This window comes from Rhodnius prolixus, unplaced genomic scaffold (assembly GCF_049639745.1).
Source record: "Rhodnius prolixus isolate KJV_2025 unplaced genomic scaffold, Rpr scaffold_2, whole genome shotgun sequence".
NCBI classification, from domain to species: domain Eukaryota; kingdom Metazoa; phylum Arthropoda; class Insecta; order Hemiptera; family Reduviidae; genus Rhodnius; species Rhodnius prolixus.
Genome location: NW_027411592.1, coordinates 52,778,088 through 52,791,944, shown reverse-complemented (window position 1 = coordinate 52,791,944; position 13,857 = coordinate 52,778,088). Strand labels below are relative to the sequence as shown.

Below are 13,857 nucleotides of genomic sequence, written 5' to 3'. Positions count from 1 at the left end.
GGACTTTTCAAACGACCCTCGTACTAATTAAACTAGGCCCTTTTGTTTCTCTCTCTGTTTTTGTTAATTTAAGGCGCATCAACGTCTGCGGTACTTAGCGCCCGGAGCTTTTATCAGTCACAATATCCAGGCAATATTCTGTCCATCACTGGACAGTGAGCTGTAAGAACCTCCTATTATTTATCCTGGCAATCACTGTCCCGCAGTCTCCAGCCGGCCATAACCTCCTGGATGCACTGCTGCCAACCCCGCCTCGGTCGGCCTCTGATTCTATTAAAGGGTGGTTGCCACCATAAACATCTTCCCGGCCATCCATCGTCTCCCATTCTCTGTAAGTGATCATACCAAGTTAGATCTCTTTGGTATATCCGGACTATTACGTCGTTGTCCACTAAGAACCTTCTAAAAAGAGAAAACCTAAGAGCTAGCAGCTGGATTCGAATCCAATTTGCTAATCTCTTCCCTTAAGCAGTACTTCTCACAAAAACTTATGTGTGGATAATCTATTTAAGCTTAATCTTTTAGCAGTTTAATTAATTCATTAACATAAAGTTGTAGAAATAAAACAAGTGTAATAGCCTCAACAAATATTATGCTGCTATAAAAAAGTCGAGCACTTTTCTATTCTTCAAACTGAGCCATTCTGCAAATTTTTTGGCTATTTCTCTAAATTATTATTTAAAGTATTCCTAAGTAGTATTATTAAAAGCATTCGTAAAAATAAATAAATCTTTAATAATCAATCACAGTAGGAACTTAAAATTTTAAAAAGTAATAAATGTACCTATATATATTTTTTTAAATAGATGATTAGATTTTATAAATGAAAAGTTCTACAAGGATAATTTAACGTTACATTTTCAAATGAATGGGTTTGTAATTATGAAAATTAAAAAAAATAATAAAAAGAAAAACCTCCAGGAATTACAAACAATCAGGGACTATCGCCAAACTGGAAATAATGAATATTGTAATTTTCCTCCCTTGTGTTACATGTTACATTGTAATTGGGTTGTTTGTTCATTATGTTTACATGGACATTTACATCTTCATTTCATTTGATTCTTTTAATTTAAATTTTACTATTTAATCTGTGTACCACGGATTTTTTTTAAAGAGTGCAAAAAGATCTATTCTTCCGTGCTGTTCACTGCAAATCGCATCTCAATTATCTTCTCTTACTATTATTTTTTTTATTATTCATTATTGTCATTTATCTATTTTTGTCATGCATTTATGTTATGTCAAGCGAGTTTGTCACTAAAAGAATGTTGAGTAAGTAAAAGTCATATGAGTAGGAGGCTCTAGATTTTTGAATAAGTAAATAAGTATGTTGAAACTGAACTTTTTTCAAATTGGCTGAATTGAAGGCAAACTTGGTTCAATTCAGCCAGTAATAATAAAGAATAAGTATATATCAATGTTTTATTGGTGCGTGTAATAATGTATGGATTACTAGCAAGGAACTTTAGATATCAGTAGAAAAATACGAAGTTTTTTAGGTAGTACCTATATTTTCTAATAATCGAACCAATATTATAAATATTTCCCCTTTTTATTGTATCTTGGTACCTTTTAACTTTAGCATTTTATTACCTTCATAAAATATTTATTATTTATATACCACTTATTCTCTCTTTATTGATAATTTTTCTTGATGTTGCTAAGTAAATAAAAGAATAAAATTTAATTGGGAACTATTAAATGTTTTATTATTAGTAGTAGAATTTTGGTTTTTATTAGATCCATCATGATATCTGAGTAAAGCTGATGCATTATTTTATTGGCCTATTTAATATTTGGAATTTTATACTTTTTCCTTAATTGGTCAAGAAAAAGTTGCAATTTTAACCAAGAAAATGATTTTTAAAAAAATGAAATTCCACAAGTTGCAATTTACCACAGCTTCTTTGAGCAATATGTAGAATGCGCTAGCTTCTTGAATTGCCTTGCTTGTATCAGCTGTACTATACACAGCTGAGCTTAGTCGATGCATGATTATGAGAGGAGGTTATTTCAAAATTTGATAATTATAACTTCGTTTTGATATTTAAGCCTTCATCTCTTTTTAAAAATAGAAATAATTTTTATTACCAACTCAGCATATATCCTTTCTTCTACGAGGGTCGTTTGAAAAGTCCGTGCAAAGTCAGTGAGATAGCACTACTGGCGCGTATCGAGGTTATGTTTAGTTAGTAGCATCTCTTGGAAGAACACACACCAAGTTTCAGCCAGATCGGTCTATTTCTTTGTGTTTGGCATTCGTTTGAATCGAGGAAGTCGAGTGATTTTCAAAAAATGGACGAAAAATAATTTCGTGTGTTGATTAAACACTACTTTATGAAAGGCAAAACGCCTCAGGAGACTAAAGAGAAGCTTGATAAACATTATGGTGACTCTGCACCTTCGATTAGAACAGTTTATAAGTGGTTTCAAAATGGATACATCACTACACTCCTGAGACCAAAGAAAAATCTAAACAATGGGTTACCAAGGGGGAATCTGCGCCAAAAAAGGCGAAGACCGTTCCTTCGGCCGGAAAGATTATGGCGACTGTCTTTTGGGATTCGGAAGGAATAATCCTCATCGACTATCTGGAAAAGGGTAAAACTATTACAGGTGCATATTATTCATCGTTATTGGACCGTTTGAAAACCGAGCTGCAAGAAAAACGCCCACGATTGGCCCACAAAAAAGTGCTTTTCCATCACGACAACGCACCAGCTTACACCTCAGCAGTTGTGGTCGCAAAATTAATGGAAATAGTGTTCCAACTCGTTTCTCATCCCCCCTATTCTCCAGACTTGGCTCCCTCGGACTACTATTTGTTCCCCAATATGAAGAAATGGCTGGCGGGAAAAAGATTTTATTCAAACGAGGAGGTGATTGCAGAAACGAATGGCTATTTTTCAGACTTGGACAAATCCTATTATTCGGAAGGGATCAACAAACTAGAGCAGCGTTGGACGAAGTGTATAAGCCTAAAAGGAGACTATGTTGAAAAATAAAAAAGGTTTACCCCAAAAAATTAAGTAGTTTTTATTTTTGCACGGACTTTTCAAACGACCCTCGTATCTTCATCAACCAAACTTCAATACCAACTGTGGTCAAAGTACGCTACCTTGGACTGTACCTAGACAAACGGTTGACATCCAAAAGACTAGACTGAGAAGACATCCAACGCTACAAACTTCTCGCAAAACTACTTACTCCACATACGCTCAAAACTCAATCTAAATAACAAAAGACTCTTATACCTACCGGTTATTCCGGCCTAAGGAATCGACTAATCATTCCCTACGCATCCAGTTCATTGCATACAAAAAATACTGCGGAAAATTCTTAATGCTTCGTTTTTTTTTTTTGCACCTAACCTCCTCCTCTACTAGTCATAATGATATTAAAATCTCTTTTGTCAAAGATCATGCAAAAACTCCTTTTCTCAAATTTCATTCCTATATATTGTCAAGCTCATCCTAATCCTTTATTCAACTCAACTCGTCCAGATCAAAACAACTTCTCCAGATTCTTATGGAAGGGCAAATAGCGTTTAAATGTCAGAATCGTCTCAAAGGCATTCGCCTAGCCGTATGCTTTGATAAAATTTTTCTCTTGGTTTTAGGTCATCTAATTCATCAGGAATGCGATAATGCATGAATTTATTCGATTAATTTTTTTGTTTTGTTCCTCTATTTAGGGTATGTCCTCTGTATATGTTCAGAAGAGAACTGAAAGACGAGTATTTTTGAGTTTTAGGGCCAACTGTGAGTAGATAGGAGTTGGTTGTAGCTAAGTAACAACTAGCCAAGGGTGTAGTTTTTTTTTTTTAAACTCTTGCAGCGTATGTGTGGTTAGCAGGATGGAAGGTTCCCTGTTGTTGTTGTTGTTGTTGTTGTTGTTGAGTGCTCTAGTTCTAGCTGCCGCCTGCTCTGCTATCCCTGAGTATGTGTGCTTGTCATACCCTCTTAACCCAGAACCCAGAGTTGAGGAAATTTAATTAACCGTAACAGTAACAGATAACACTGGGGCCGTTCAGGGACGACTCAGTGTGTGGGCCATTTCATTACACTACATTCCCCAAAAACTTTACCTTTCAAGGTAAAGGCAAAAAAATGCCTTTTTTTAAAAGTAAGTTTCTAGAATTATTATTTTTTTCGCACATAAAATATAAAATTAAAAACAGAATTTGTAATTAATTTTTAATCAATGAACAATTTTATCCGTCCTTAGCATACTTGCTGAAACGTGGAAGTCAAATTCTTCGCAAAAACCTGTGAATCCAGAATATTTTGGAAGTCCCTGTCCGAAATAAAGCAAAGCATGTTCTGCGGGATTAACATCATCTTTATTTATACCCACGCCAACATTGCGGATTCATCAAAAACTTATATTCATCAATATTTTTTCGACTGACGAAATAGATTTGAATTTCTTACAAAAAGTAAGTGTTTTAAGGTTGGCCGCGGTCCATGAAGATTGATTCTGTTCTAAATCTTTCTCTGTTCGTGTGCAAGTGAGAGCGCATTAAGCTCAGGTTCAAAAGGGCATGCTGCTGGCTGCGACACCGTCCTTTCGCTTCACTTGGATTTCCTCTTTCCAGGATCCTTTGCAACGCTAACTCCTTTGTCGGAATAGGAGTTGGTTGTTAGATAAATACATACATTGGTCACCGGCCGGTAGAGCACATTGCGAGATTAGAAAGAACTACTATAATTTGTGGGTGGAGGCCGTGGCAAAATTATATGACTGGTTATTATTTATTTATTTTTTTATTTCCAAGCTTATAGGTAATTACCTTTAGCAGGGAGTTGTAACAGTAATATACAAATAGTAAAAAATAAAAGTAAATAAATGAAAAATGCAAAAATAAAATAAAATAAAGTAAAATAGATAAATCAAATAACATTTCAATAAAATAAAGTAAAATAGATAAATCAAATAACATTTCAATAATATAGTAATAAAATAAAGGAAACTATTGCTTGTGAGGTAAAAAAGTGGAAAAACTAAAACATAATCATTGACATATGTACATACAGTGAAAAATATCTTAATTATTTAGGCATAAATTACTCAACAGTTATCACTCTAAGAGCAAAGAACTTCTAAGCTTCAGAGCTTGGTGCATAAAACTGTAAATGTCATTAATTTGATGTACACTATTTATATTTAACAATTTGAGAAGGTTATATAACCTTCTAAGCATGAGTGTATGTAGTTAATTTACATAGTTGTCATGAAAGGTAAATAGTGAATATAACATTGATGTCTTCTTCGATAAAGTTTCTGTAAGAAGAACAAATTTAGAATTATGTTTGCGAACAGAGAATTGTGTAACTATTTTACGAATTAGTTCAGTTTTAGTGCAGTCCAGGGCAAAGCGGCAAACCTTAACGTGTCAATGATTCTATTGCGATAAGTCTAACGCCTATTCGTAAACGAGTTGGATAGATGGCTTAATCTTTGTAAGAATGAATTTTGTTTCAAAAGTTTGGATCATGAGAGAAGTCGCTTTTTCAGCAAATGTAAATATCATTTCTTTTCTTTTTTCAGACATTTCGATCCAAAGGACCCTATTGCTTATCAAATTCTATGCATGAAAAATGATTTTAAACACAGTACTGATAATCTGAGACGTGTACAGCTGGAGTTACAACCGAATTCCACTATTCGAAATCAAGCCATATTTTAGTCAAAATTCGAACTATGAAGAAAATTTATAATTTAGAATCTTGAAAAACAGTGGTATATTTGTGTTCGAAGATTTGTTTTTTTATCTGCGTATCTATATTTTACGCATATATTTAGATTATGTATATATCTATATAAGCAGGATGTTTATTTGTGTGTGTGCGCGCGCGTGTGTGTGTATGTATAAGTAAACGAACACGAAGCGTTTAGCTAGAAAGAGACGTTATTATTAAAACTGGTAAAGTAAAAACAAAGCAATTTCTCGATGTGACTGTTTGGGGAACAGCCGACAGAAGGGCCCTCCTTAGCGTGGTAGTATTTAATTGGAATGCCGGTCTGGTAGCGCTACGAGAGGGCAGAGGTTATGTAGAAGCAGCCGGCAAGAATATTCTGCCACCGGTGCGGGTGGTAGAATTGTGGGTACCATGGCTATCGGTTTAACAGAGAAACTGTGGGTCTTATAAGTATGTGTGCGTTTAAAAATAATGCTCGACCTTCTCGCCAGCCCGCATTCTGAAGGATATATCGCATTCAGACCTCCTCACAGAAACCCACGTTACCCAGTGTACAGCAACTTTACACTACAATCCTCTCTTTTCCATTGTTATTGTTTTTGTTGTAGTACCTTCTTCAGCAAACCTCCAGGGACATACTTCTTCTGCCACTTCTTTTTCTGGTAAGCCGCAGAATGGAAAATAAAAAAACAATTTGCAAATGAATTTTCCCGTAACTGTTTTAATATTAAGAGAAAATGAAATTATGAATAAATGTCTACTTTAGATTTATATTCTGTAGAACTAAATTGTTTTTAGAAATTAATAGATACTATTAGAAGAATTTCATGATACACAGTTAGGGTTGCCAACTGCCTTTTTTTTGGAAAGGACTGTCCTTTTTTAACACCTGGTTGTCCTTGTCCTTTCTTAAATTAGGAAAGGACGCCTTTTGCCTTTCTTTCAGATATTATTCACACAAATCTAATTTACGTTATTGTATTTTTTATTTAAGTTCTGACTTCCGAGACTTCTTCATTTGGCGTGTTGTTTTTCTGTTCTAACTGAACTGAATAGGTCAACAGGTTTATTGATGTAACGATGAACAAAATGCAAAAAATGGTACTGGATTTGATGATTCTAATTAATTATGATAGTCATATGGTAGTTGAATTCCTTTCATAATGCCGACGCTGTTTTGCAATTAATCAGAGATTTCTCCATCAATTTTTAAAATAACCCCTATGCATTGTATACCTTTCGAAAGGTGATTGTATATAGATGTTTTTCATGAATAGTGCACGTTTTAAAGTTATATAATATTTTTGAGAAAAATGAAGTCAAAGTTTTTGGAAAAAATTAGAAACTTGCTATTTCTTATGTTTGGGCTACAAAGTGAAATACTTAATATTATTATTTTGGAATATAAATTAACTTACTTAAAAGGAAATTTAATCTTCTTTCTAATGAGCTCATTGAAATTGCTGTAGCTTTAATAGTTTGAGAAATATAGACATCTGTTTGCTAAACACTAGTAATACCTTGAAAAAATATAAAATTAAAAATATCTATAAAACGGAGCCGAATCGAGCCGTAGTTTATATAGAATTTCTTGTTACAAATGATGCCTAGAATCATCTCCCGAAGTTACGGTAGTCCTTATGCTGAACACCCTGTATATTCCCGGGCCCCAAAATCCTATCGATGGACCTGAATGTGCCTAATATTTTTTTGGGTGTCCTTTTTTGGAACTTTATAGAGTTGGCAACCTTGTACACAGTTGAACTTTTAATGTTGAATGAAATCTTTTGCTGCAAAATAGTTAGGTTAGAATTTTATTCAACTTAAAATTAAGGAGGGTAGCATCTGTCATCCCTATTCGTTTCCTACTTTCCTCAGAAGGGAGAAGATAAGCTTTTGTTTTAAGAAAATAATTTTGAAATAGACCTAATAAAATTGGCCTTCAATTTAAAATTGGCTGTAATTATCTTCTTATCACAAATGTACATTACTTAATATTTGGTATTGTTTGTTTCTTTTTTCAGCCATGATCGAGAGCAACCATTTACATTTCAGCTGGGTGTTGGTCAGGTGATCAAAGGCTGGGATCAAGGATTAACGAACATGTGTGTAGGTGAAAAGAGGAAGCTGACGATACCACCGGAACTGGCCTACGGAAATAAAGGAGCCGGCAATGTTATACCACCTGGTAAATATATTTATTAAATCCATTCTTTTATTTTTATCTATTTATTAGACAATCTGGGACCTTCTTCTCTCTTTCTCAAACAGTATCTATAAAATTGCCATATTCAATTTTATTAAGGAATTTTTAAACGTTCGGACCCTATTTTCAATCACGTTTTTATTCGTTTATATAGATTGCTTTATAAGTAAGTTTTCATTTTTATATTACTAACAAAAAAGTACACACTTACCAAATGAATGCAACAATTCTGTCGAGGTAGTAGTGTGAAACGATGAAATGTGTAGGAATTGAACATTTTTGTTGTGTAGATCAGTCTTCTTATTAGAAGATGAGGCAAACACAACAACGCACTTTCATGTGTTAAGGCTGTGATCAGCTCTATCGTTTCAGTAAAGTTCAATTAAATTGTAAGCCTAGGTACAGACTTATTTTTGTTTAAAAAAAAAAAATGAGTCCTAAGAGAAGTTGAAATATGGCCGAGGCTTATGCGTTAGATGAAACTGCGTTACCATGACCAACATTGCGTTATTCCAATATATCGCGGATCGCCAAATGGTTTCACGAAACAGTTTCACATGCAAGAAGAAAATGAAGAGATTGTTCATGCTGCACAGTACCCGCAGATAAAAGTGATTTTTAAGATTGAAAGAACTTCAAGATACGACTGTGACGAGTGTACATTTCCAAAATTCAGTCTAACAAGTCAGAAACCTACAAATGTCCTCCGGAAATGCAAGAAGTAGATTATTATTTTTATTTATTATTAATTTTTTTTTTTTAATAAAACCTTTTGAAAATTTATGATTCGGCTTAGAATCAGGAGCAGCTGAAATTCATGCGCGTACTGTAAAAATGAAATAATAAATGAACTTGTAAGGAGTGTTATTAGATAGACAGGCTCATTCAAAAAAAAAACAAAAAAAAAACGCCTTTTCCGAAAATTTGGCTCTGCCATCAGAGCTTTTACTTCCTGTTACCATTCCGTAAGTTTAGAACTTTTGTGGTAAACGAAATGTATGTCAAATTCGGTGCCAAGGGGTTGGAGCTAAACAAAATGAGTTGTTAGTACCATAAACGTATAAAATCAAAAAGCTAAGTTAGAGATAATATTTGTATCACGTGATTCGTAATGGTAACATTTCATTACAATTTGACGCACTTTAAAATGATAAAGTAGCTATATAATAAACTGTATTTGCAATTTTGTTTCTGTAAACTAAGAGAAACTAACTTAACCATAAAGTTGTCCCAACGGTGGGAATTGTTTTTTGAAGCAAAGCAATATGTTCTAGCGTCCAAAAGTGGGAAACATTATAATACTTCCGCCCTAATCATTGAGCTGGCCTTTTTAGACCATCAGACAAAAGCTAAATATGTCTTGACATCAGAGGAAAACGTAATTGCTAGTGGCGACCATTTCTGTAATCGTTGAACTCTTTGCACATAAGACATAAATGTCTTAATCATACCGACCTTTGAGAATTTCTATCCAATTCTGTCTTCTAATTCACTATTCTACATCAGCGCCTCCCTCGACTTTTCTGAAGGCACTTGCTTTGCTATCCTCTCAACCACAATATGGTAGATTAATTCTTCAATTAATTAAAAAGGTTAAATTGTTTTTCCTTAGATTATAAGTACATGTATAAGTACAAATTTCTAGCCTAAAGTTAATACCCAAATTGAGGGGGCTTAGAAATTTTTTTAATGAGAAGCACGAGTTTGAAACCATTTTCAACACCTTACAATTTTAGCACAAAACTAGTTGGCAACTTATCTATGAAAATGTTTTAATTTGTTTAATATTTATTTTAGATAAGCTTCTTGCTACAAGGTTTAATTTTCTTTTAAAATGTTATCCAGTTACGTATAATAAGATAGTATGGCTAGTAAAAGCCCTTGTTCTTAGATACCTTGAACTAGAACAGTAAGAAACCCAGTTATGTAATAACTGCAATACTAAGCTATTCTCCATCTTCACTGTGCGCAGTTCTTTCAAAGCTTACTAATTAGTATATTCAATTCAGTTGTACAGTAATGGGTGTTCAGCATACTGAGCGAAGTAGTCATGGAGGAGGGTATTCGGCAAGATGGTCTATCCTATTCCTCTACCTTGTAATCGTTTGCTTTAATGTTTCCTATTTGTATTCATTTCGATTTTTGCCCTCTTTCGTTCGGTGGTAATAAAATTGTTCAGATAAAAGTAATTACCTTTAATACTCTTTCATTATTACAAGGAATTAAAAATAAAAGAGCTCAATATTAAACGATACAGTTGAGGAGCTCGTTTTTGGAAGTCAAAACTTTTTTTTTTCTTTTCTTCGTTTCCTTGTAACTGACAGCGCCAAGAAATTCAAGAGTATTTGATGAAGTAAGGTACAGTGTGGTACTCATTAATTCCTAAAAATATATGAAATTGCATTTAAAAGATAAAATAATAATATTGCGCTGTACTTGCTGAGTCATAAGTGAAGTGGAAATCTCTTCATCAAACTGATCAATCTACATCTGAACTTGTCAGAGATACAGTAAGCATGCCTGCTACAAACAGATAAAATCAAAGATACTATCCAGCATTGTGGACCCAACCACATTTTTAATAAATAAAACAATAAGTTTAATTACCTTCGTTAATATAAAATCTTCTTTTTTTTCCAGGTGCCACACTAAGTTTCGAAGTTGAACTATTGAACATTGGTGATCAAGCACCAACAACAAACGTATTTAAAGAAATTGATTCAGATGCTGATAAAATGTTATCAAGAGAAGAGGTCAGTGAATATTTAAAGAAACAAATGGTAGCGGCTGGCGAAGGCGGTGATGCGGCCGAAGAAGTGAAACAGATGCTCGAAGACCATGATAAATTAGTTGAAGAAATCTTTCAGCACGAAGATAAAGATAAAAATGGTTTTATTTCGCACGAAGAATTCTCTGGACCAAAACATGATGAACTCTAGGTGTTTGTTCTTATAATAAAAAACTGTTTTTCTAAAATTAAAAAAAAAAAAAAAAAAAAAAAAAAAAATGGCCAAATAATAATAATATAAATGAAAAAACAAAACTAAATCTTAAAAATAAAGTTTTTTTATAAAATATATATGTAATCGAAAAAAAAATAATGAAAGTTTACAGCGAATACATTCTAGGGTTACTCTAGAATGACAGTGGATTCTCCCACATTGTAATAGATAACAAACCTAATGTGGATATATTCAACTGTCCTGGAGAAAGGTCGTATTCTGCTGCTCAACAATACGAAACAAAAGGAAATGGGAAAAAATATAGAATGAGAAATACTAAATACGATATAAAAATGTACATATCAAACCGATAAATCGTTTATAGTTAAAGAGTTTTTTTTACCTTATACAGAAATAAATATTAATTGTATCTTAATAAATATATTATGTTCTTCCCCCCCCCCCCCACCACCACCACCACCGCAAATCAGTCAGTTAAGTTCGTGTGATGGAAAATGTTAGCCTCTCCGTCAAGAACATGTCACAAAACTATCTTATCAATGATACTTTTACTTTAATCACATTTCCAAAAAGTTATTGCATAATATTTTATTAAAGTTAGTTTGTTATTTTTGTTGTTATTTATAATAGAATAGCTACAAGAAATTGTTTTTTTTTTTCATTTGTGGATTTGAACAAAATAGAGAATAGAATCTGAAGAAAAGTAAGTTTTTTCAATAACAGATTAAATTTTCTAGAGAGATATGTAATTTTCTGAGGCAAAAGAATATTTTGCTTTCTTTTATTAAATTCAATATCAAATTCTCTTCATTAAATTACTCAGAATTCAATGTTCTCAGTTATAAGCATTTTAAATAAATATTGTATACATTATTGAAAAATTAAGTACACATGTCAGGAGGCTGCTGAGGCATAATATTACAATAATTATTTTGATACGAACCAAATTATTCACGAATTTTATATTTATAACCAAAACTGCAAGAAACTATCAAGGCGCTTTATATTTTTAAATAAAATAATCATGGAAGCAATTGAAAACTAAGTAAAATTGCTTTGAACTCAACTTAATTACTGAAGCAGGCAAGTTAGCCTGATTCTAGGCTGCTTAATTTTAGCGGATATTTCAGTTGTAGGTTTGTAGTATTTGCGAAGCAAAAAGATGCAGCTGCTGGCAGACGCATTGAACAGTTAGAAAGCACTGCAGAGTGTCGTCAAAAGTACAGGCCGCACGATCTAGCGGATAGGGAGAGAACTTACGTATTTGCCAAACGTTACTCACCAGTCTGGCATAACTGGAATAATATCATTCATGCTTGGACTTTTGGCCGTCCATCTATTTTCAACTATTCTGACTAATAAGGTTCAAGGATTGTTAGAAAATCCTAAGCCATTCTTCATTATCTTGTACCTCTTTTCTCACCATTTTGAAGTCGTAGAACCACTGTTCACTACTATGTTTAGAATTGATCGAATTTTTTTTCAGGGCCCTCATTGGTTCCATCCTCTAATAATCTCAACGAACCTTCCTTTATGAATTCCTTGATTCCTTATTGATTTTATTTGTAGAAGTTCTGATAAAAATAATAGACTATTTGCCTCTTTAAGGCTTCGATGTTGACAAATCGACGGTTATTAACAAACCTCTGCTTACTATAAATATATTAACTGAGTAGGCATTGTACAATTTATTGCCTCAACTCAGCGAATACTTTAGAGTTGCATGTACTCATTTTTTATAGTCCACACAGTGCTCTATATTGATATATTTTATATTTTCAACCAGCTGAACTAAAATGGCTTCATTTAAATAATTTTAAGCTGTAGTTAAGTTAAAATCTGCTTAACAGTAAACTTTAGAAGTTTGTGCCAACAAAGAATGTTTACTTAGTTTCCGATTGGTCTGTGATTACCTTTGCGCACATGCGTAGTCCTAACTGGGATTGAGTTTTAATGGAGCGCTTTGATGACTGCTCATGCCCATAAACTGCAAAGAAATGAAAACTTTTCCTTTGACCAGACTAGAGAATGGCACATACTGCGCTTGTTTTGAATGAGGTTCTCTGATAGATCCTCAACCTACAACAAACCATCTTGAAAGCAGACATTTTTGGGGGGGGCGGGGAACAGCCGCTATTAACTATTGGGAATCAGTTAGATATTAATTCACCTCTCCCTCAATGCGCATACTTCGTACAATAACAAATCAGTCAGTGATTCTGTTAAAACAACCTTTAATTGAACGGTGCATTATTATTTACACTTAGATAATTAGTATTTTAGCAAAAAAAAAAACAAGGTGATAAATTTTTTAACCCATATTTAAGAAATTTTTCTTTAGTTTTCTTAAAGCAGTAGAAATTCAAATTTGCAGCTTTCTTTAAACAAATAAAATAAATAGGAGAAAGCGGAAAAGGATGTGAGATAAAATTAAAATAATGAAAGTGAACGAATTTCATTTGATTGTTCAAATTGTTTAAAATCCTTAAATAATTCTTGGTAAGCTACCCTGTTGTTTTCTTTTCTTTCTCTGGCTAAAATCTCAAAGTGCCCTTGTATTAATTGAGTTTACAATTTCATTAAAGGTTTTATGATTAAGTGTATTTCTTAGGAACTTTTAATTTCAAAACAAAATTTAAAAAATACTGTCTAGAAAGGTATATAACTTCATTTGTAATTTTATGATTATTTTAGTTAATGTAAAAAATGTATGCAAAAGTTAACAGTTTCACATAAGCGCTTTGTTGTTTTATAAAATTATTTCAATTTCTTCTGAAGACACTGGATACTCTGTCTCGCCGTTAATTTCACCAATTTTTAATTGTTGAAAAAAAGGTTAAAGTATAAAGTAAGGACTTAGTTGAAAATCAGCAAGAATGTAGAATATTTAACAACAAATACATTGCAATATTTAGCCGTTGCAATTTTTTAAATAAAAGGAGACTGCTTTTTGTAAAAAGAAGATAAAAATAAATCAATGTAT

General features: G+C 33.0%; 1 protein-coding gene across 1 annotated transcript in view; it reads left to right on the top strand.

Moving 5' to 3' along the window:
• The window catches only part of Fkbp14 (peptidyl-prolyl cis-trans isomerase Fkb14), a 163,845-nt gene extending 150,673 nt beyond the window's left edge, over positions 1-13,172 (top strand). Inside the window, exons 2-3 of the mRNA XM_074116900.1 lie at positions 7,730-7,893; positions 10,552-13,172. Of these exons, the coding sequence (XP_073973001.1) occupies positions 7,730-7,893; positions 10,552-10,850 (463 nt within the window). The 3' untranslated portion in view covers positions 10,851-13,172. The remainder of the gene's footprint in view (positions 1-7,729; positions 7,894-10,551) is intronic.
• The last annotated feature ends 685 nt before the right edge of the window (positions 13,173-13,857 follow it).